The following is a 24,005-nucleotide window of genomic DNA, read 5'->3' as shown; positions in this document are numbered from 1 at the left end:
ATTGGAGCTGGCTTACAGGTTCAGAGGTTCAGTCTGTTATCTTCAAGGTGGGAGAATGGCAGTATCCAGGCAGGCATGGTACAGGCAGAGCTGAGAGTTCTACGTCTTCATTCAAAGGCTGATAGTGGAAGACTGACTTCCAGGCAACTAGGGTGAGGATCTTATACCCACACCCACAGTGACACACCCCTTCCAACCAGGCCACACCTTCAGATGGTGCCACTCCCTGGTCCAAGGATATACAAACCATCACATTCCACTCCCTGGTCCAAGGATATACAAACCATCACATGGAGTATACAAACAGGTGTGAGTTGCCACGTGGGTGATGAGAATCGAACCCAGGTCCTCTGGAAGAGCAGCCAGTGCTCTTAACCTCTTGTGCCACCTCTCCAGCCCTTTTAATTCTTGGAAGCGTTTTACTTTTGAATTTAGATGCTGGAGAGGTAGCAGGACATTAACAGAGACATCGATGGAAGAATCAATAAAAGAAACAAGGAAGAGAGTGGATGGCAGAGAGGGAGAGAATGACATGGTGGGGTGAGAAGGGGCGTCCTTATGTCTTGATGACTCTCATGTGCTTTGTCCCTTTGATTAGCTGAGTTGAACCCTGGAGGAGACTTTATTAGTTTTTAAAAGATTTATTTATTTTTATTTATATGAGTACACTGCAGCTGTCTTTAGACACACACCAGAAGAGGGCATCAGATCCCATCACAGATGGTTATGAGCCACCCTGTGGTTGCTGGGAATTGAACTCAGGACCTCTGGAAGAGCACTCAGTGCTCTTAACCGCTGAGCCATCTCTCCAGCCCCTGGAGGAGACTTTAAACAAACTCTAGTCATATTTCCACCAGCAATGGCTCTGTTGAGAATCTGCCCTACCCCTTACAGTCCGGGGGATTGAACCCAGAGTCTGCATGTGCTAAGCGAGTGTTTGAAACAGTCTTGAACAGGCTGGGGCTGGTCTTGAACCTGCAATCCTCCAGCCTCAGCTTCCCAGAGTAGCTGGAATTATGTTCATGCAGGTAGTTGGGATTATATAATGTGTGTGCCACCATGGCCAGCTGAATTTCATCTGTCCACTTCCTTATCAGCACCCATCCACCATTTGATCATGTGTTCATCTATCCTTTTATCTGCATGTATCTACCATCCATTCATAATCCACCCACTCACCCACACATCCATGCATCCATCCATGCATCCATCTTTCCTTCCTATTGTTCACTCATCTATCATTCATCTGTCTGTACTTCCCTCTGTGCATTTATCCATCCATTCATCTCTCTGCCCATCTGTTTCTCCATCGATCCATCCATCCCTTCCTCCCTCTATCCATCTGTTTTTCCCTCCATTCAGCTATTGTTCTTCCTTCCTTCCTTCTCTCCATTTCTCTTTCTCTGTCCATCCATCCATCCATCCATCCATCCATCCATCCATCCATCCATCCATCAATCCTTCTGTTCATCCTCTATGCATACACCCTACACTGTAGCCTCTAGGCAGCTATTCTGGCCTCCTTTCTGGGCTCAGGGACAACACACTCAGAGCTCAAGTCCTTGACTGAGCACCTGGCTCTGGCCTTTCTCTCTTTCAGGAAGCTCCCTGTACCTGCTAGGTCTGGACCTCCTCCTGCAAAGTGGGAGTGAAATTACTTGCCTGGGAGGGAACTGAAGCTCGAGGGAGAGACTAGTTAAGGAGTTGAGGCAGTTGGAACAGGGTTGCACTGTAGTCCAGCAAGGGTGGGGAGTCCTAGGGGCCTCTGGGGATCTTGATGGATGTGGGGCTTTGTGGGTTTCACTCTGGCTATGGGTGCTGGGGACCAAGACACACACATCTTAGCAGGTGTGTCCCTCTGGTTCTACTTCAAGAAAAGAATTGTGGCTTCTAGGAGACAAATGGCCTTCCCCATCCCCACTCAGTCTTTCACAGACTTTTTTCTACCAAGTGTCCCTGGACCTCCACTGGCACCTGCAGGACACTGTCTTGGGGCAGGTGAGGGTGTGGCCCTGGGCCCTTGCAGGCATCTGGGATGCTAAAATGCGCTCATGAGAGTGGGACTGAGGTGGGCCAAGTGAGACCTTCTCAAGAATTTTCTTGTTAAGTTGTCTGGTGTGTGTATGTGTACATGTGTGTGTGTGTGTGCATGTGTATGTGTGGTGTGTACATGTATGTGGGTGTACATGTGTGTGGGTGTACTTGTGTGGGTGGGTGAGAGTTGGGGATGGGGTCTAAACACAGGAACCAATTCCCTGAACCTTTCTCTTCCGTCCCAGCATGAGCTCTGCTGTGCCCACGAATGGAGCTCCCTGATGCCCTGGGACTCAAGTGTCCCATACAGACAGGTGGCAGGGGTACCTGAGCAGCTGGAGACTCCTCTAGAGTCCCCTCCCCTTCTCCTCTACTCCTCCTCTTTCCCCTTTCCATCCCTTTCCCAACGTCCTTCCTTCTTTCTTCTCCTTACTTCCCCACCCCCCAGCTGCTGTCACAGCCTGTCTTCAGGAAAGCCAGGGACCAGTCCTCAGCTTTCTAAACAGGACTCTCTACAAACTTCACACACTGCCAGAAAGCCATCAGGGGTTCTGGTGGAGATGGGTTTGGGGGTTACAACCCCCCTCTCCCCACACAGTGCTTTCAGAATCTACCACAGCCAGGGCACCCCAGAGGAACAGAAAGGGAACCCGATGCATGTGTGGGCTGAGTCGTAGCTGTGTGACCTTGGGCAAGTCCCTCGACCTTTGTTAGCTTCCTGAGGGGACAACAACACCTTCCAGGATGCTTGCAGATAAGTCACTGGCAAGGTGTTTATTCTAGTGCTCCTGAACCAGCAGGAACTAGGCAAGGCCTGATAGGTTTGTTAAAATCAAAACAACAAAACCCACACAAAACCAGGATGCTCATCTGGTCAAGGAACTAGAGACTAAATGTGACTTTGTCTAGACCAATGGCTCTCAACCTTCCTAATGCTGAGACCCTTTAACACAGCTCCTCATGTTGTGGTGACCCCCTGCCCCCAACCATACAATTACTTCATCGCTACTTCATAACTGTAATTTTGCTACTGGTATGAATCACAATGTAAATATCAGATATGTGACCCTCCCCAAAGAGGCCATCCACAGGTTAAAAACCAATGGTCTAGAATGTTGTCATGAACCTGAAAGATGTTCTGAGCTGGCAGGTAACCCCATGGCTGTGCTCTGAACACAACGCTGGGCTTCAAAAGTCAAAGGAAGACCAACAGAGTCTCCTAACTGGACCCTTGGGGCTCTCAGAATCTGAATCACCAACCGAAGAACATGCAAGGGCTGGACCTAGGCTTCCCATTCATATCTAGCTGATGTACAGCTTGACCTTCATGTGGGTCCTGAACAACTGGAATGGGGGCTGTCCCAAAAGTTGTTGCCTGTATTTGGGATATGTTCTACTAGTTGGGCTGCTTTGTCTGGCCTCAGTGGGAGAGGAAGCACCTAGTCGCACAGAGATTTGAAGTGGTAGGGTTGGGGTGCAGGGTGGTGTGGGGAGGGAGGGTACCCAGGAAAAAGAGGGTGGACAGACCTCCTCACCACAGTGCCTGGCATTCTGGGTGATGGGTTTTTCTGCCTTTTGTTGATCTGAACGCGCGATACAGTTCTCCATAATGAGCAGCTGGCTGTTATCTGGTGACGACCTAAGAGCTTCTAAGAGCTGCATGCAAAGGGGAAATTTTGGCCACCTTGCAGGAATCTTTCGAGGGCCACAAGGACCACAGAACAGGTTCCTCTTCTTGAGCTCATTTCAAGCAGCTCATTCTCCCTGTCCCCAAACCCTCTTCACCGATGCTAAAGTGGACTAGTTCCCCCTCCTGAGCGTGAGTGACAAGGGACCCAAAGGCAGACACTTCCACTCATTTCCACACCGTTTCTGCCTGTCTGGGCCTATCAGGCCTAAGTAGGAAGGGAGGAAAAGAAGCAGTCGTCCTAGCTTCTGCTTCTCCAAGACAGGAACCTGGGGCAGAGAAGAGAGAGGCTTTGTTTTTAGGTGTGGTCTCAGGTCTCCTAAATCATATTCAGCCCGAGTGGTTAGAGTACTCACTCACCCAGAATACATGAAGTCATGGGTTCGATCCCTAGCCACCCCCCCCCACAGCAGTCACAGTGGGGCACACCTGTAATCTCTGTGCTAAGGAGGCATTGCCTCACATTCGAGGCTAGCCTGGGGTTATATAGCAAGACTCTGTCCCAAAACACAAAGCAACGGCAACGGCAACAACAACATCAACATCAACAAAAATCATAGCCATTCCTGTCTGTCTAAAGGCAGTGCACACTCCACAAGGCTTGAAGAACCACAGGCTCACTCTCCAGAACCCGTCCTCCCCAGCAGCCTTAAAGATGACTGTACCTTGCTGCTCACATGACCATAGCATTTTCTACTTTTGTTTGCAGCCACCTGGAAATCACATGCAATATAAATAGGGATGAACTCAGAATCCCACGGCTGGAGAGATGGCTCAGCGGTTAAGAGCACTGACTGCTCTTTCAGAGGTCCTGAGTTCAAATCCCAGCAACCACATGGCAGCTCACAACTGTCCATAGCTCCAAGATTTGACACCCTCACATTCAGACAGACATGCAGGCAAAACACCAATGCACATGAAATAAAAATAAATAATTAAATTTGAAGAAAGAAGAAATTAGAATCTCTCCCAGTTCCCACCCCCTCTATGAGACAAGGTCTCACTATGCAGCCCAGACTGGCCTAGAACCTGCTATCCTCTTACCTCAGCTTCCCAAGTGCTGGGGTTTACAGGTGTACATCCGGCATGCTAGACTACACTTCTTTTTGACATAACTGAAGGAGACAGAAACAAGCACCTCTTCATTTCTCAGTCATCCTGAAGACCTACTATGCACCTGGCTGGCTTGTGATCTGGATCAAAGCAGCAGAGACAATTGTCCACCACAGAAAGTCCCCAAATGGGACTAGCAAGAGGGATCAGCTGGTAGAGGCGTTTACTACAACCTCTGATGCATGTGAGTCCCATCCCCGGGACCCATCTGGAGGAAGGGTCCCAAATGTTGTCCTCTGGTCTCTGCACACACATACACACGCACATGCACACGCACACGCACACACACACACAGAGTAAAAAATGAAATAAAAAAAGGAACAAGACTAAAGCTAAAGCCACTAGCTTAGTGGTCCTCAACCTTCCTAAGGCTGTGACGTTTTAATACACTTCCTCACATTGTGGTGATCCTCGACCATAAAATTATTTCCGGTGCTACTTCATAACTGTAATTATGTAATTGTAATGTAAAGATCTGTGTTTTCCGATAGTCTCAGGTGAGCCCTGTGAGGGTGGGGGAGGGGTCTTTGTAACTGTCAAGTTGTGATGTTGGGCACACCCACTCTGACTCTCAAGATAACTGGATGAAAAAAAGACCACACAGAGTTGAGGGAAAAAAGAATTTTTTTTTTATTAATCTTTCTTTCTTTTTTGTTAAAAAAAAGTTGATTTTTTTTGTTTTTTGTTTGTTTTTGTCTTTTTTTGTGTGTTTTATTTTGTTGTTGTTGTTTTTTTTGTTTTTTGTTTTTGTTTTTTTTGGTAAACCTCTTTCTGGCTCCCCTCCCCAACTCTGCCCCACCCTCCTCTTAAAAATATAAAAATGTCCAGCCCCAGATAACTAGAGTACAATAAATAAACAGTAGACACAAAAACATACTTTATTTGTTTCTTCTTTATACAAAATAAGGAAACTAGAAGCGTCCGACTTCCAAAAAAGTATAATACTGTTCGTCCTGATGGCCCAGCCTCCAGGTCCCGGGCAGGGAGAGTGATCCTTGGGCAAATGCCCAATGACTTGGCGCCCGGCTCAGGGTCAGAGCAGGGTGGGAGGGTTCGAATCTTGCCAGGCCCCTCAGACTCAAAGTATGGAGGAGCAGGGAGTTGGGCTCAGGAAGGCCGGGCCCAGACCGCGCAGCTTCCTAGACAAGCTGACATTGAGCCACCAGGGGGCGCCAACTCGCAGGTGGATTTGTCTTCCTGCAAAGCCACCATTCACCGGCGGTCCTCCTCATTTTTCTTCTCTGGCTGAGCTTTCCTCGGCTCTCTCTCTCTCTTTCTCTCCCCCTTTCAACCTCTCTTTCTTTCTTTCTTTCTTTCCTTCCTTCCTTTCTTCCTTCCTTCCTTCTTTTTTTTTTTTTAAGAGAAAGTGAGAAATAGGATTTCACAATGCCTCGGCTCGCAGGGAGGGGTAGTGCCATGGTCTCCGCTCCTTGGTCTCATCCCCCTCTCTTAGTTCAAAGAGGTGATGATGGGTGGGGGATCCGAAGGGCTTCTAAGATGTGCTTGGAATTTCGACCCTCCAGAATATTGACTTTGGTCCCGAGAAATTGCGCAGGCGCGTGCCAAAGCTCTGAGGGGGTGGTGATGCGAGTGGCCTGGTTGGGTGCGAACCCACGAGAGGACTCTTGAGGCTTACCCAGGCGGCGTCCCGTCCCGGGCTTGGTGGCAGGGGGGGGGGTGGGACAACTCAGCCCCTCGGCCTTACCATACGGCCGCTTCGTTGAGCTCAGGGTTGGGGTGCGACAGGGGTCCACTGTAGCCGCTGGTGCCGCTCATGGGGAAGGGCGGGCTGGGCCCGCCGCTGAACACCTCTCCCGGCATGGGGTGCAGCGCACCGGGCAGGCCCGGCTCAGGGCTCGGCGTGTCTGGGTGCGAGATCATGTCGGTGAATCTGGGGTTGTCCGCGCCGTGAGGCCCGGCCAGCGGCGGTTCCAGCGCGCCTAGCGGTGTCGAGCCAGGTCCCGATGCTGCCAGGAAGCTGGAGTCGGCAGGGGACTGCGCCTGTGACGGCGGACCGTGCGCGAAGAAATCGTAATTGCCTCCCGGAGCGTAGTAGTCACTTTGGTAGTCTGCGGGAGGGACAAGGGATAAGAGACCGTGTGAGGACAGACTGCCAGGGCCGATAGGGACCTAGGGGACCGCGCGAAGGCGACTCGAGGATGCGAAGGCCAGGGCACCCAGATAGGGCTGTCGGTACATATATGCGGAGGGTGTGTGAGAGCATGCTACTGATTCTAGGTTAGACCGAGACATGGGGTGGCTCTGAGAGACTCGGGGAGAAAGCCTTGAGGCTGGGAAGAGGACCGAGGAGGACCATGGGTAAGGCTGGGAAGTAACAGAGAGAAATATACGGAGAGACCAAGGGACTGAGAGAGACACAGATACTGCCAGGACGCTGAGCAGCGAGGGACACAGGCGAGGGAGACAACGGAGAGAAGGTGATAGCCTTCTCTCCGTTGTGATCCCAAACACACGGAGAGAAGGTGATAGCCCTAGAGGCCAGAGGCATAAAGTCAAGGGAGAGATGGAGAGATGAACAAGAGACAGAGATTCACAGTGATCAGGGTTGGTGGGGAGGTGATAGAAACTAGCCCCAGACGTGTCACCCTACTCTGAACAGCTAAGTCCACGCAGAGGCGTAAGCACAAGTACAGGAACAAACAAACAAACAAACAAAAAACCAAACAAACAAGCCGCGGTAAGGGTGCAAGGTGAAAGAAAAACTATGTGGGTAAAAAGACAGATGAGCACAGAGATAGAAAGACAGTAGACTGAGAGGAACAGGAATCGCCTTAGGCTGGGTGGCTTTAAGAAAGGAGCCTGGGGACCGAACGGCTGCTGCAGCGCAAAGCACCAAAGTGGAGCGCATGAAGCGGCGGGCAGGAGGCCTGGGCCCAGGGCTCAAAGGGCTCAGAGCCAGGCACAGCGTCAGTGTCAGTGTCTTCTCTGGCATTTTTGCTAGTCTTGCCTAGGATTGAGAAAGCCAAGCTCAGTGACAGAGAGGGGGCGGGAGGTCAGGGCCACTTGCGGGTTTCGTGTGTGTGTGTGTGTGTGTGTGTGTGTGTGTGTGTGTGTGTGTGTGGGGGGGGGGGGATGTGGGGGGGGGGTGGGGTTAGAGCCTCATGAGCCTTGCTAGGACACCCAGGATATTTTTTAAGTATTTGGGGACAGAGACCTTTGGAAGAGTTGACACAAATAAAACAACATCCTTCCCACAAATTCAGGGATGCAGGATTCATAGGTCAGGCGTTCAAACCATCACAAGAAATTGCTTCTGTGAGCACCCTCTGGCCTCCCCATTGATCACAGCTTCTTCCACCTCCAGATCGGGGGCCCCTCCAAGATTAGGGTGCAGGACCCCACCAAAAGGAGCGCCTAACAGCCTGTTGAAAGAGACAACCCGCTTTGTAGAGCAGGGAAAACCGGCGACCCAGAGGCCAGGGTCTCTTCTGAAAACCCGCACCCTTTGCTCAGCCCCGGGGTCCGAGTTCACCGGCGGGTTCTGGATGTCACCGTCACCCCGCCCCCCTTTTTTCTTTTTCGGAAACCCTGAAACATATCCAAATCTGGGGTGGGGGTGGGAGGAGGGTTGTCTGGAGACCTTCCTGGAGTGGAGGGAGTTAAGGTAACAGCTAAAACGGCCGCCAGTTACTTTTTGAAAAACCTCAAATTCCATTCTGCCCAAAAGCGAGGAAGGTTGAGAGAGACGAATTTGGGGGCCCTCAAAGGAACGGAAAGGAAGCGCGCTAAGCAGGGAAGGCCGCGGCTCTAGAGCCGTGCGCGCCGCCTCCGCCCATATGGCGGCCGGGCCGGAGGTAATTGGAACAAACGCTGTCTGAAAAGGGCACAAAAGCCGCAGCTGGGGCTTTGTCCGAGCTCCCACGGGGAGCCGCGGGCCCCGCCACCCGGCCCCTTTCTCGCCCGCTGACGGCCGCCGCCACCGGGATCTCCCAGTGCGGATTAGGCGGGGCTGCCGGGGTGGGGGTTGGGGGGTCCAGCGCCCCTTTCCCGTTTTCAGAGAAAAAGAGGGTTCTGGTGTTCTGTCCCCCCACCCTATCCCTCAGGTCTGCAGAGAGGGTAAGGTCGGCAGGATTAGATCAATGCAGGGTGGGCTGGTCTCCCTGAAACCTTGATTAAGTAACTACTCAGGTTGGGGCTGGGGTGGTGCTTCTAGGCTGGTACCGCCCCCACTATCTCCGGGCTTCGGGTCAAAAAAAAATTTTTTTTTTTTTTTTTTTTTTTTTTTGGTGGAGAAGATAAGGTAGGTGGAAAGATTAGACACCCTAGGTCACGCCCATCGCCGCACAGTTCCGGCTCCCCAATCCGCACCCCCCCAACCCCAGGCGCGCTACCACATTAAAAATCACCGCTTCACGTTTTGCCAATGATTTTCAGGGACCTTGGACTGGTCTACAGATGAACTTTCCAGACTTCCACACGTGGACGTCCGGCTTGGGGTTCTCTTACTTTCTCTACCGGGCTTTGCCTGGCTTCACCGCCTCTCCACTTCAGCATTGTTCCTGAATCCACCTTTTAAAGAGAACTGCTTTTTTTTTTTTTTTTTTTTTCCTGCCTCTGAAACTGGGTTTGGAGCCCCCAAGCAAGCTAACGGCTCAGGGATGTTGGCTATGGACACTCCCGATGGATCCACAGATTGCAAAGCTTGGCGGTCCAGAGAAATGCAAATCCCCACAGAGAGCTCTGAGACGGGGAGGGTAGCCGGGCAGTTCCCTCCTTCCTCAGGGAGCTGGCCACATCGAGGAACTAAGAGGAAGATGGGGTACCGAGATGGGGCACAAGTCCCAGGGAACAAGAGAAGAAAGGGACTGAGGAAGCAGGGTTGAGTCTATTAACAACTTCCTCCGTGCAAACCTGCCTGTCACTCTTCCCAGATTCAAAGATGAGTCGGGAGAATTAGCCTCTCCCCACCCACTTCTAGACCAATCCATTTGGTACCCAGGGCGTCTGTCACAGAGCAGAATTGCTGTCTTTGAAGCAAGCTGCGAGCATACCGGCTCCCTTCTCCCCCCTCCCCCACACTTCAAGCCGGTGGGGTTCCAGTCTTCTTCAGGTTCACCAATGCCACGGGCCGTGAACAGTGGAAATTAGGCAATGAGGCGGTGGAGAGAGACAGAGGTGCCTGGCGTTTGCTGGCCCTGCTCCCTCCCATACGACCCGGGAAGTGTGCCTCTCCTTCTGAGGGGAGTGGAAAGTACCAGTGTGTGGTTGTCTGCAACCCTACCTCAAGCTGGTTCACTCAGGTCTCATTGCAAGTGTGTGTGTGTGTGTGTGTGTGTGTGTGTGTGTGTGTGTGTGTGTGTGTGTGTGTGTGTGTGTGTGTGTGTGTGTGTGTGTGAGAGAGAGAGAGAGAGAGAGAGAGAGAGGCGAGTCCACGGGCCCTGTGTGGGTGTGCGTACCTGTGGGTGAGTAGCCTGTGCTAATGAGTCTGTCGAGGAATGGCTTTGTGTATATCCTGCGTGGGTGGAGAAAAATCAGGGCTGCCCTATCGTGGCCCAAATACTCGAGGAAGCCTGGAAGAGCTGTGCTCCCGGGCAAGTAGCAAAGCGTCCCTACGTGGCCCTTACCTCCGTAATAAGTGTATGGGGTAGACCCCAACATCTCAGACTCGTCCAAGCGGCCGCCCAGGGGACGCATGCGCCGCGGACTCCGGAAGAAGGCGTGTCTCCGCGCGCCCAGAGCGCTCAGCTGTTTCATGCGGCGTTCTTTGGACCTTCGGTTCTGAAACCACACCTGGGGCGAAGGAAGGGGCAGTGAGACCAGGGTCAGGAATGGCCCCCACTCTTCTCCCGCTGGGGCTGGCCCTGCTGGGTCCTAGCGCCTCGGGCACACCACAACTCCCCCCCAAGCGAGGGCTGGGCCGGATTAGCCCAGGAGGGGCGGAGAGGGGCTTCAGCGAACCAGCCAAGGGTGAAGGATTTCGTGGACCCGTGGGGTGACTCATAAAGACCCCGGCTTCCTGGTCCTCGGTTTGCCCGCGGCCAGACGGCTTTATAAAGGCCTCCTGCCCTGCCAGGACCTCGCCCGCGGCTGCAGAGCCAAGCTCCAGCCGATTGTCGCTTTGCCAGCGCCAAGGCGCGAGGACATCGCCCCTTTTCTGTGCTTGGAGAGGAAGGGGTCCCGGAGGCCTGAGAGGCTTAAGCTCTTCAGGGTGGGGTGAGGAGGTGAACGGAATTCACAGAGGTCTGGTAACGGTGTTCAAAAATCACATCGCTAGGACACAGGAACTGGATAAAAATCTTTTGGTTAAAAATTCCCCGCCTCCAAAGGGTGCCCAGATGGCCACCAACCTCGGGTGCACGACTGTCTCTATGCAACCGTTCCCCTCATCCCGGACCGTTCACAGACTACGCTGCCCGACGGGAGGTACGCCTGCTGGTCTGGAGGGCTGGCCCATCGGTCGTACCTGAATGACCCTCATGTTGAGGCCCGTCTCCTGTGCCAGCTGTTCGCGAATGTGGCGCGTGGGCTTGGGCGTGGCTGCAAAGGCTGCCTTGAGCGTCTCCAGCTGCTTGGCCTTGATGGTGGTGCGCGGGCCGCGCCGTTTGGTGCCGGAGTTCTGCTCCTCATTCTCGTTGTTAGCGGTTTCCTTGTCCGATGAGGTCGAATTGTCGGTCTCTTTGGGGTCGTCCTGTAACGGATCCTGGAGGTCCGGGGACAAACTGCGGTCCGTACAGGACGACACTGCGGGGTGGATGGGTTGGGGACAGGACAGCGGCGTCAGCGCGATCTGTCTCCAATTCAGAAACGGGTCCCTGAAGACCAGGCTCTCTGCCTTGGTCGCTGGGTTCTCTCTCAAATCAGGAGCACCCCTCCCCCGGACTCGGCGCCCGCCCACTCTCTCCAGTCCGGGTTTGGTTTGAAAGGACCTTCTCAAGTCCGCAGCTCCCTGGGAAATGGGGTACACCCTCTGAAGAACCGTTTCTTCGGGAGTGCAAAGCAAAGAAGGGTACAGACTGTCCCCTCTCATCCCCCACGCCCCATCTCTCTTTCCTCTAAATAGCTATGAGTGCCCCCACGCGCCCCCCGTCCTTCTAGAATTTGCCAGGACATCAAATGATACTGAAGGGAGATTTTTGCTGTTCTAAATTGGGTTGGTGGGAGCTCCCGAAGACGAGCCTGGCTCGGGTTTCCCCTGTAGAACTGGCTTCTGTCTCCCCATCCCTGAAGCCCCCTAACAAATGAATGCTGGGCTGAGATTAGACCAGCCCAGCCCCCAGCCCAGGGCAGGCACGGGGTGGAGGTTGAGAGTGTCAGCTGGGTTTTGGCGCGGTATAGAGGGAAGCCGGGGGAAGAGCAGAGGGCTGTGTACCTGAGTTGAGACTTCCCTCCTTGAGGCTAGAGGAGCTTAAGTAGTCGTCCTTGCACACAAACTTGTTCTCGTCGATCACGTAGAGCTCCTCTCCGGTGGATAGCTGCTTGTTGCATACCATACAGGTGAAGCAGTTGAGGTGGAAGACTTTGCTCCGAGCCTTCCGTACCAGGTCGCTCGGAGAGATACCTTGCGCACAGCCTGCACACTTTGTGCCAAAGCGCCTGTGGATGGATACAAGGCGACTGTCAGTGTGAGGTGGGAAGTTGGTACTGGTGTCCAGGTCCTCTTTAGTGCTGACCTCTTCCAACCCCCTTTGGCGTCCCAGACACCCGTATTTGTCCAATGGAGCCCTAATTCTAGTCTCCTGAGTCAGGACTGGTTTGAGGGGGAGGTGGCCCTGCTTTTAATGTGTTGATTCAGGCTGTATGGGGCTGTTCTAGAAGAGCGGAGAGTTCGGTCTGGAGTGCAGACAAGGGTTTAGGGGGTCCCAAGATGCCTCCCCTGCCCTCAGGTCCCCACCAAATCTGTCTTGGTTGTTTCAGGAGCCTACAAAGGGTTTTAAGCCTGTGGAGTAGATTTTCAGTATTTTTTAGCTTTGCTTCCTGGATTAGGGTGTTGTGTGTGTCAGATAGGACCACCATGTCTGTCTGTCTGCCTGTCTTTAGCATCAGGGTGGAAGACCTGAGCAAAAAGGTCAGGACCTTTCTCTTTCTAGCCAGGAGACCTGCTAGACTCCCAGCTTTCAGGAGCTGGGGACAGAAGGCTCAGAAGAGTACATTCTGGAAACAGGAAGTCAGTTTCTGCACACACCACACACACACACACACACACACACACACACACACACACACACACCATCCTCTCCCATCTCTGGCCCCAGCGACAGCAAAAGAATGGGAGCAGAAGCTGATCTTAAGTCTTGCCCAGCCAAGACCTGGGATCACTCCAAAGCCCTCTTTCCCTTGCCTCTGAACAAATCCTTTTTCTTTCCTGGGCTCTGGAAGAAAGTACCCCCATGTGCACACACAATGGGTGGTGCAGAACCTAAAGGAAGGGGTACAGGTTGTGTGGAGAGGAAGAAGAGGGCTCAGAACCCCGGGGGGCCCCTTCATCCACTCACACCCATGTCTCTAAACAGAGTGAATTTGGGTGACATTGATGTAGTGAGAGCATTAGAAACCATAAGTCACTTTTGGCCTTATCCGGCAGCATAATTGGCTATATACACCTTATCAAAAATCATTAGGTGCTTTGCAAGCATGCCACATTAGGGGCGCCAGGGCCTCTGGGGCCGGGGAGTTTACACGTGTAAAGGCGAGGCTGACATTTTCTCCTATTCAAATTCCCAAGTGCCGGGCCACTGGGGCAGGCGGCTGCCTTTCTCCTTTGCCGAGCTAATCACGCCCCCTCAGTGCCTGGAATTCAGACTCACAAAGCCAGTCTGGGTGCCGGTGGAAACAGGCAGAAAGCGCAGCTACCAAAAAACCCCACGCGTTTCTAGGCTGCCCCATAGTATTTCTCGTTGTGGGAAACTGAGGCCCACAGAGACACTGGGTCCTGGCCTGCCTTGAGGGGCTGTATGAACTTGGGAAGGGAGATCTCAGAACAGATCGGCTGATTCTCAGCTTCTACTTCTTCAGGGCCTCTCCAACTAGGAAGAAAACGAATCGGGTGAGGGTGGTGGGGGGCCAGGGGAAGGTTCTCATCGCCCGTCTCCAGGAGATCCCTTCTTAGCTGGGGTCCTTTGGAAGTGAGAAGTTCCTGTTTGTCCTCAGATTACCCTCTGAGTTTAGGATTTACTGTTTGGAACAAGAAGCTCCCAGCTGCTCTGAACTCCCGACACACCTTTGGGATCTGGACAGGGGAATCTTGAAGCTCCTGTCCTGGGGACTCAGGTGTGGGGGGAAGGGGCCCAGAGCAAGTTGCCAGCTTCCGGGCCTCTGCCATCTGACCGATCTCTGCTGCTGCCTGGCAGACCCAAGGTGAAGCAGCCAAACAGCCTCCTCCTTTCCCTTGTCGCAACCTCAGCATCCCACAAGCAGAGGACAGGGCTTGAGGAGGGCAGACTGCCTATCTGCCCATCCCCACCTCCCAAGCTGGGGTGGGTCTCTTGGTCCCTTAATTCCCAAGGAGCCAGAGTGAGCTCGGGCCAGCCAGTGGTAGGCAGCAGGGCGCGGCGGGGCCTCTTACCTGAAAAAGTCGTTTTTACAGTATAGCTTGCCTTCCCGGGAGAAGCACTTCTCCGAGAGGTTGGTTTTGCACTCGCAGCATTGAACACATTTGATATGCCACGCGCGGTCTAGTACGTTCAGCAGAAAGCGGTCGAGGATGGGCCGCTCACAGCCAGCACAGTGCACCATCATAGCCGCGCGCCCCGGCGGCTCGGGCCGCCTCGTCCTCCTTGGGGCCCCTGGGCCCTTAGGCCCTCTCGGTCCCCGCTGCTGTCGCTCTCAGCCTTCCTGGTCTGTAGGCGAGTCTGTAGGGGCGAGTCCGTTACGGATCAACCAAGACTTCTTGGGGTCAAGTCCTCCGACGCTCTCCGGCCTGGCGCTGCACTGCCCAGAGTGGCGTGGAGGGCGGCAGCGGTCACAGCCTCATGTCACGGGTCGCGCCCGGGCGCTCGCTCCAGCTTCGAGCAGGTGTCCTCGGCGGCTGCTGGCTTCGGCACTGGCGAGCGGCTTTCCGGGTTGGCGAAGGCGCCGGCACTTTCCCCCACTTTCAAGCGGTCCCGATCCTCATCTTTGTCTGGCCGCCGCCTAATTCGCGCATCCTTATTCAGATTTGGTGACGTGGTGCGGCACGTAGGGGGCCGGGCGGCCAATGGGCGCGCCGTGGCCATAGCAACCTCTTAAATTTATAGCATATCTAAATTGGCTACAGCGTTGCGGTCAGGACAGAGCAAAAAAAACAAGACATCAGTATTGCCGAGTATTTGCTAGTACCTGTTCCCAAGCTAAGTAAGTATTTACCTTCTAGTTTGGGTCTGGAGGGGTGGGGGCGCGATGCGAAAACCAGGGTTCTTTTTCTCTCTCATCACAAATAATTTTGGGGGGCAGGGTTCCAAGGCCTAGCCAGGGAGGAACCTCCCACCAGGTTCGCCACCCTCGCAACCTGTAGAAGTTGCCCAGGCGGGGAGTGCGCTGTGGTCCCCCTGCTTCCGAACCCGCCCAGCTCCCACTTGCTTTAGACTGCGGCTCGCTCGGGCTCTGAGCGTAGGAGCTGGGAGACCCGGCACTTCTCCCTACGGTGGCTTCTTTTGTCACTCGCGGGGCTAGGGCCCAGCAGGGCTTTTCTCACCAAGAGACTGAGGGCGGGAAGCTTGGGTACTTCTGTGCCTCCCTCCCTCACCCCTATCCAGGTTGACTCAGGGATGTCACCTCGCCTGGTCTTGGGAATCCCGAATGTCTTTTCTAAGTGCCTATCTCACTCGGCACTGGGGGAGGTGTGGAGAAGGGGGTGGTTTACCTTGGATGGGTGTTCCGGCAGGTAGAGAGGAGGCTGAAGCTCACTACATCTGTCCTGGTCACATCGTCCATATTCCAGGTCAGGCTGGCGGGAACCGTGGTGAGTGGGTCGCTAGGTAGAGCGAGGGGAGCTGGCCACAGCCGGGCGTCATAGGCACTCCCGGGCCCCCGAGATGCTCTAAGTTCTGGTCCTCTCCTAGAGCCAAAGGCAGCTTCGCAGGTGTGTGGGTACCAGCAGGTGTACGCTGAGGAGGGGCGCGTGGGCCTGGAGGGGAGAAAAGGGATCAGGCCTTGTTTCTGCGAGGCCAACCAGGCCACCGCTTGCTTTGGGCGAGGTAGGGCTGGGAGAGTGTTTTGGGATATTTCCTTGCTGCTGGGAAGAACGCTGATGGTGCAGGGCTGGGGCCTAAGGGTTGGAGCCATAGAGGAATTGTGCCAAGACTTGGCTGTGAGTGTTTGTTTGGGCGTATTTACTGAGTTTGTTAGCAAATATCCACTGCTTGAAAACTCTCTATTTGTAGTGTGTTCGCGATCAAACCCTGGGACGTGGAGGGATTTTTTTTTTAATTTTTGTTTCTTTTTCTTTTCCTTTTTTTTTTTTTGGCGTGTGAAATTTCTCGTTTATAATTTCCTGTGGTCCTGCTAGGGTTGTTTGTTAACATGTGCATTACGTTTCTCTCTCTCTCTCTCTCTCTCTCTCTCTCTCTCTCTCTCTCTTTCTTTCTTGTTGGTCTGTGTCTCTATGTGTCTGCTTACGTGGGTCGACTGGGTGTGTGAGGAAATGCTTGTTTGTAAAGTCACTCACAAGCATGTGTTTATTCTGACGTGTTGTGGGTGTATTTTAATGTCTGTCTGTCTGTGTGTGTGTAGATATGAATATTCCTGCTAGAGATCCTATGTGTGACAGAACTGAGCTGTGTGATCCTGGCACTGAATTTTGTAGATGTGTGTGTGGTGTTTGGACAGTAAATTTTTATTTACACAACTCTTGTAGAAGTGGAGGAAATGTTTGTGTATCAGTAGCAGGGATTCTCCTCATGGATTAGGGGGAAAGACTTGAAGAGTCTCAACAGCGGAGCCTTTGGGAGATGGTTCCCCGCAACTTGGGTAGCCTCTGTACGTGGGTACATCACCTGGACGCTCCTTTGTCAAGGAGACTGAGCACCTGCAGTGTAGTGTAGTGTAGTGTAGTGTAGTGTAGTGTAGTGTAGTGTAGCAACCAGGACCAAGAGGACTGGATCACACCCGGGGCCTCCTAGGCCTGTGGAGAGAGATTCTTGAAGCCCCTAAAAGAATCTCTGTGGCAGTGCCCAGCCTGTTTGCCTGGGGGCCTGGATGCTCCCAGAGAGCAGAGGAGATGAGGAAGGGCCCAGAGAAGACAGGAGTCATGTAGGCTGCCAGCTGAGGCGAACCCACTGCCCCTCTGCCTTTGTTTCTTGGAGCCCCCCCCATCTCCTCAATTCTCCTGGAGTGCTTCTCTCTTTAACTCAGTGTCTCCCACCTCTTTTCCTGTTCCCCTGGCCCCAAACCTTCCTCTCCTTCTTTCTCTATTTCCCTCTCTCCCATGGTTTCCTTCTCCCTCTGCCTTTTTGCCCTATTTGGAGTCTGGCCTCCATCAAAACACTTCAAAGGCCTCTTCCCATTATGCATTGCTGTTGAGATGTGTGGAGAAAAACTCACACCCTGACACTACAGTTCCTCAACCCCCTCCTCCTCCTCCTCCTCCTCCTCCCCCTCCGCATCCCTCCTCGATCCATTTGTGGCCACACACTCCCTCAAGTCACCACAAGGAATAGCCAGAGTTCTGCCCATCCAGCCCCAGCTGTCTTTACTTTTGGACAAACCCATCAGCTGACTTCTCCTGGAATGTCAACGAGCAGTCCACGCCCCGCCCCAGCAACTGAATGCCAAGCCAGGGAGAGAACTGTCCTGGAGAGCAACTACCCTGGGGGGCCCCCAAGTCTGTCTGTGGGTGGGCCGCCTGAGCATTTGAGGGTTGGTTGGGCTTACAGAAGGCCCACAAGGGCTCAAAGGATTGGCCTACACACAGCCCTTCAGAGTCACCTGGGTGCTTCACCGATTCATATGGTCCAGCCCCATTTACAGACACCCCCCCCCCCCACACACACACAAGCCAGCCTGGCAGCCACCACAGCTTCCTCCACATCACTATAGCTTTCGGAAAAATAGCAGACCAGCTATTTTATATATTATCCCGCCCCAACAGAACTGACAGATGGCCACCCGGCAGTGAAATTCCCTCCTATATGTAACTAATAAACGCTTGTGTCTTAACAGGGTGATGCGCCAAGACTCAATGTCACTTATACAGGATGTTGATGGAATTTACTATATAAAAAAAATCTCCCTTCTAGAGTAAAGAGTATCAACATTACAGCTCGACAGACGGTGCGGGGATAAATGAAACAGACAAAAGACAAACAAGATAATAATCTGTTTCCAATCACTTAAGCCCTGTAGAGTTAGTAAAATGTTGCTTGCATATTCCCCCTTGAGTTCGGTAATTAATTACTGGCGAAGAGACGCACACCTCCCGACTGGAGTGGGAGCTTCCAGGCCCAGAGAGCCTGGGCTTGGGGGGGTGTCTTTCTCGCGGTCTCCAGCTGGGGACACTGGACAGCAGTGGAGGAAGGAGGTGCCTCTTGCGCAGGCCGAGAAGAACCTTTTCCTCGCCGCACCTCTACTCCTCTCCCCGTGCCTCTGAGATTCTTCAGCTAACAAGAAAGGGGCCCATCTCCGATTGCCTGAGTCCTTCTAAGTCTTCTTAAGTCTCGGATCCATCAGAATGGCCTGATTTTTTTTTTTTTTTTTTTGAGAAGGGGCAGGCTGGAGGTCCGGACAGCGCGCGCGCGCGCGCGCGCGGGGCGGGGACGGGGGGTGGGTGGGGAAGGGGAAATCCAGGAGCTTTGCCCCTGCCCTTTTCTCCCGGAAGCATCTCAGGTGTCGCAGCAGCCGGTCTTCTCCCGACCTCGATCATTTACCCCCCCCCATCATGTGGCCTCATCTCCCCCCCCCAACTCCCCCACCAAGAGCCAGCGAAGCTTTAACATTAAACAAACGCAGCGAGCGCCTGGGAGCTGCGCTCTCGGCCGGGTCTGCGCGGCAGCGGCGGCGGCGTTACAAATTGTAAATTTAAATTGCTCTCCGGATTCATTACTTCCCCTCTTTGATTTCAGCCAGCCGTGAAAAATTATACTGGTGTACCACTGAGAAACTGCTTTGCCGCAAAGAGCCTGCGCCTAATCACTGGCTTTCTCCCTCCGACAAGAGTGTAATTATTTTGTTTTGGGTGTAAATATAGGCGGCCCCGCGCACAGACACTCAGCATCCCGTCGCGCACGGCCCGCCGCCCAGAGGCATAGGCCCGGGGTAGGAGCGGGTGTGGAGACCAGGCCGGAGCGAAGCGCCCGCCTGGTACTTCAGGATGACCCTGTCTCTAGTCTCTGCCATAGGAACGACAAACCTTGGGTTTTCAAGCCCAGCCGGGTGCACTCCGGTGCTGTTCTGTGTGGGTCAAGGTCAGGCCCAGAAGAGTGAGGTGGGGTGCGAGTGGATGAGAATTCTTGAACTCTATCAGGCCCCATAGACCTGAACGGAGTCCGGAAACCAGGTCCAAGTAGGGACAGTGTTCTGGCCTAAGAGGGACACGGGTGACGGAACTGGGAAGGCTCATGTGCCCTAGCGCAACACTGTGGATGGACTACTGGGTTTCCAGAGCATCGTTGTAGGGCTTTGGATCCTCCTGCACCATGAAACCTTCGGAATTAACCGCCTTTTAAACTGTGCGGGGCCGTCCTGGGACATTTCCGAACCGGCCAGGATTTCATCCTCTTTACCTCCGAGGGTTGGGAGATACACCAGTAAGACCATTTTCCGAGACAGCGGAGGAGTGTTTAGTCTGAAAAACACCTGGTCCCATATCTGAGCCTGGCAGGTCTGAGCCTCCTGCCCAGACTGCTGGGCAGCGGTTGGGGGTGGTGGTGGGGGCGATGAAGAGGGGAACGGGACGGCAGGACCCTTAGGTTACCAGATAAGAAGACAGCTAGGGTGTCAGCTGGGAAATTGGACTCTGTTTTGGTAATGCTAAGTAAGCCCCGTGGCCCAGAGATCCCAAGCACGCAGGGCAGAAAGTGACTCCCGCTCTTTACCTTCCCCAGTGGCCCCACCCGTAGGCCCTTGGGACCCCCGCCCCAACCCCCAGCAGCAGGCTACAGCTTGTCCTTGGGTTGCAAGACACTCGTTCCCAGAGCAGAGTTCAGGCTCCACGGAACAGAGCCTGGCTTGATCCCTCTCAGCAAGGAGGGGACTTGGAAAATATCAGAGGAAGCCCGGCACCCTAACTTGTAAGCCAAACAGATATTTTGCTTAGAGGGGAAAACCCACGCTAAGGGTCGTCGTTGGAGTCCAGGTTGCTGGTTTCTGCCAGGGTTGAGTGTTGGGCATGGCTGAGAATCTTCTCTTCTCGGGGAACAGGGATTAATGCTACATGGTGGGGCCCAACCCCCAAGTCTGGTACCCCCTCTGGTTCCATAGCTTGCAGAATCCATCCACTGGGCCCTGGGAGTGGCTTCTCTGAAGTTCAAGGAGGGCAGTTGACCTGCAATGTCCCTCCAAATGAAGAGTCCCTGACATACCTAGTATGCCTTTGAGTTTTGGTTTGAGTCCTCGTTTTTTCTCTCGTTGAGTCCTCGTTCTCTCTCTCTCTCTCTCTCTCTCTCTCTCTCTCTCTCTCTCTCTCTCTCTCTCTCCCCCCCACACCCCCTCTTCCCACCCTTCCGCTCCCCACCTTTTTGTTAACCTAATTTGGGTTGCTTTAGAATTGGCCTGACTTTGGCAGCTCTGGGTGTGAGTGCATGCTTGTGTGTGTGTGTGTTGTTTGCGCGCGCACGTGTGTGTGTGTGTGTGTGTGTGTGTGTATTTCTCAGTTGCTAATGATTGTGTGTTGATAGAGTAATGCGGTGGCCTCATTAGCCTTTGTTTAGAAGGTGTTAAAAGGGAGATCCGCCTCGGAAAGCGGCGGTTTACACTGCAGCGCGACTGAACCGGGAGCCACACAGCGGGCAGGGGGAAGGCGGACCCGCGCCCACCCCCTAGGGAGGGGGAAGGGGAGGGGGCGGGGAAGCGACCCCAGCTCCGGCCTTCCAAGGCGGGTGTGTTTACCCCCGCTGAGCGCCCTCGGCTCGGTGGGGACCCAGCGGGGGACAGCGCTAGCTCCAAAACTCCTGGGAGCTTCTCAGCGGGGCTCCGTGGCCTTTCCCAGGTTTCTTGGTCAGGACGGGGGGGGGGGGAGGTTAGGGGGTTGGCAGAATGCTGTTTCAAAAAAAAAGGGGAAAAATGAAGTTTTTTTTTTTTTTTTTTTTTTTTTTTGAGGGTCGGGAGTGAGATATTTTATTTTAAAGAGGAGTTCAGACTAGTCGGGAGCGATTTAGAATCTCTTGGTTGGTGTGTTCTTAGCAATTTCCATGCCCATAACACAGACACCCCAAGCTTTAAGAGGTGGGCAGAGAATCTCCCACCCCCACCCCCGCCAACTTGTTCTCAGATGGCCTTTTGGGACCTTCGTTTTGAAAGTCCCCCCCCCCGCCCCCAATCTATATTTCCTAAGGCTCCACTGGGAACGAATTTGGGAGAATAAAGATATAGCTGACTGGCCTACTTCGGCATAGCTTGACGGGTGTGAGTAACTTTGTTGACCCAGGGCTAGAAGAGTGCCTGTGCTTGCGTAGATGCCGGAGGGTGGAGGATTCGGAGACAAGGTTCTCCGCAGTCGGCATTTTCTACCCCATCCCTCCCACTGCCCTGATAAAAGCTAGGTTTGTGGTTGAGCCGATTTAAGAAGAAATCCCATTTTATCCTGGGTCCTACGAAAAGACCTGGCCAGGGGAGGGAATATTTCGAGAAGGCTTAGTGAGTGCCCTTGTTGAACTGAAACTAGACCCCTTTCCCGATGAAAAAGGGAGAAAGAACGCTGCCGTGGAGCGTTTCCCGAAGAAAAAGGGAGATGGATTGGCGGTCATCGTGAGACTATTCAATCGAATTTTTCTTTATTTCTGGAGGTCCTTGCATATGCGTTTTTGGGGATGGAGGAGGCTTTCTCTTCTTTCTGGTTTCTTTGCATTCTGGTTTTCCCTTTCTTGGATTTGACATTGCCTATCTTGGGGTGAGACTCAGGTAGTCTGGGTATCCTAGCTTAGTAAACATGTATCTGCTTGGAGTCAGTAAACATGTATCTGCCTGGAGTCAGAAATGATAATTTTCTTCCCTTTTTTTGTATGTGTGGCTCATGTTTATTTTTTATTTTTTCATTCCCTCCCCCCCACCCCCCACCCCCCGTTTTGGAAGTCTAGGCATTGTCAAGAGACAGGCTGTAGGAGGCTGTAGGACGAATTGAAAACCCAAGCCGAACTCTTCTCGGCCACTCAGAACCCCTAACTCCCTCTCTAATCTGCCTTGTAGTTAGGAGCGGGAAACCAAGTTAAAAACCAGTTCCCTAGATGCTGTGGGATGAGACCAGGATAAAATTCGGAGGACACGGGAAGGCTGGAAAGCCTATAGCTCGCTCCTCCGTCTCATCTCTCCCCCGCCCCCCCTTCTCCCTCTCCTTCCCTCTTTGTCTATCCTGCAGGTCTGTCGGCGGAGGCACGGGTGTGCCGACAGTGGCAGGCAGGCTCTGTACCGACGTGGGAGTTGGGAACCAGACAAAGACGGGAGCTGTCCGCGGTGCTGAAGTCTCGCAGAAGGGCTCCTGTAGCCGCCCTGCCCTCGTAGAGCCTCCTTCCTTCTAATCCCATCTTTGCTTCTGATCTCCACTGCGTTCATTTCACTTCTGGGAGGCCTTCTTCGAATCAATGTCTTTAATGGAAGTCTATCTGTCTATCCTATCTATCTATCTATCTATCTATCTATCTATCTATCTATCTATCTATCTATCCTATCTCCTATCTATCCATCCATCTTGAAGAACAAATCAGCCGATTAAAAGCAATTTCTTCTTTCCACCCCAAAAACGGGACACAGGAAAGGTTTCTTTTAATTACACTCACCCTCCACTCCCGGCAAAGACATGGAAGCGTGTATTTAAAACAATAAAACCCAAACACAACGAATACCAACACAATGAATGCATTTTTTTCTGGGGAAGAGACAGAGGGTTTAGTTTTAAAATGTTAATTTGGGGAGCACTTTATCTTCATGGGTAGAGAAATATCAGGGTTAGGGAGACTTCATGTGAAGGAGTGTAGACCTAGGCTCCTACTCTGTGAAGAAGTGGGGCTTATGAGGGCAGAAGGGAGGGACAAGAAGCCAAAGTAACCCTTGCAGACATACTAAGGCCTGCTGCCAAACACTCGTTAGAGTTTTAAAAAAATTATTATTTTAAAAATTTTTAAATGTTTACTGGTGTTTTGCCTGAATGTGTGTCTGTATGGGAGTGTTAGAAGCCATGGAGCTGGAGTTATGGTCAGGTGTGAGCTATGTGAGTGCTGGGAATTGAACCAGGGTCCTCTGAAAGAGCAGCCAGTGCTCTTAACTGCTGGGCCATCTCTGCAGCCTCCCTCTTCAGAGTTATTAAGGAGACCATTCTTACAGAAAATTCGGACACAAAAGGATTAACCAGTGCTTCATTTTCTAGATATTCTAGGTGTCACATAGGTATCTGGTCAGAAAACTTCATAATCCTCTCTGTGTGGTAACATGTCTGAATAAGTTTGTGTAGGGGAAATTGAACCCCCTCCCCCAACATATTCCATTCTGGGGACCAAGCACTTCTGCCAGTGCCCAGGGATCTGAATACTTGCCTTCTGTTGTCTCAGAGAGAGATCACCACCATGGGCACGCTGGTGCCACCTCCTCATCTGGTCTCCACAGTACTTCCAAGTCTATTTCAGGGTATCAATCAGGTCCATGAGTTCACTTCACAGGGAGTGGGATTAGAAGGACCAGAACTCTCAAAGTTCTGTGATGAACTTTGTGCTGAAGACTGTGTTGGGGCTTGGGACAAATAGCACTTCAATTTTTCTAGACCCTGGCTGTTATCGTCTTATTCCAATCCCTAAAGGCTTTGTCATTAAGACCATTCAACCTCGAAGAATACACAACCTTGTGGTGTCAGGACAGTTGCCCTTGCCCTTGGCTGTATAAGAATAAGAAGAACAAGGGTATAGTTATGGAGTGTGTGTGTGTGTGTGTGTGTGTGTGTGTGTGTGAGTGAGTGTGTATGTGAGTGTGTGTGTATGTGTGTAGATGTCGATGTTTTGTTTTTGTTTTTTGGTCTTTTGAGACAGGGTTTCTCTGTGTAGCCCTGGCTGTCCTGGAACTCACTCTGTAGACCAGGCTGGCCTCGAACTCAGAAATC

At 52.8% G+C, this 24,005-nt stretch overlaps 1 protein-coding gene across 1 annotated transcript; it reads right to left on the bottom strand.

The window, feature by feature from the left end:
- Positions 1-6,122: 6,122 nt before the first annotated feature.
- Lhx5 (LIM homeobox 5) lies at positions 6,123-14,925 on the bottom strand. The gene is made up of 5 exons (XM_021163916.1): positions 14,358-14,925; positions 12,165-12,388; positions 11,259-11,536; positions 10,420-10,585; positions 6,123-6,903 (listed from the first exon to the last, which is right to left on the bottom strand). Exons 1-5 carry the CDS (start codon positions 14,528-14,530, stop codon positions 6,536-6,538), a joined length of 1,209 nt encoding a protein of 402 aa, XP_021019575.1. The 5' UTR covers positions 14,531-14,925; the 3' UTR covers positions 6,123-6,535.
- Between the last annotated feature and the right edge of the window lie 9,080 nt (positions 14,926-24,005).

This window comes from Mus caroli, chromosome 5 (assembly GCF_900094665.2).
Source record: "Mus caroli chromosome 5, CAROLI_EIJ_v1.1, whole genome shotgun sequence".
NCBI classification, from domain to species: Eukaryota; Metazoa; Chordata; class Mammalia; order Rodentia; family Muridae; genus Mus; species Mus caroli.
Note: the sequence above shows the minus strand (reverse complement) of the source record. Positions and strands in the feature narration are given on the sequence as shown.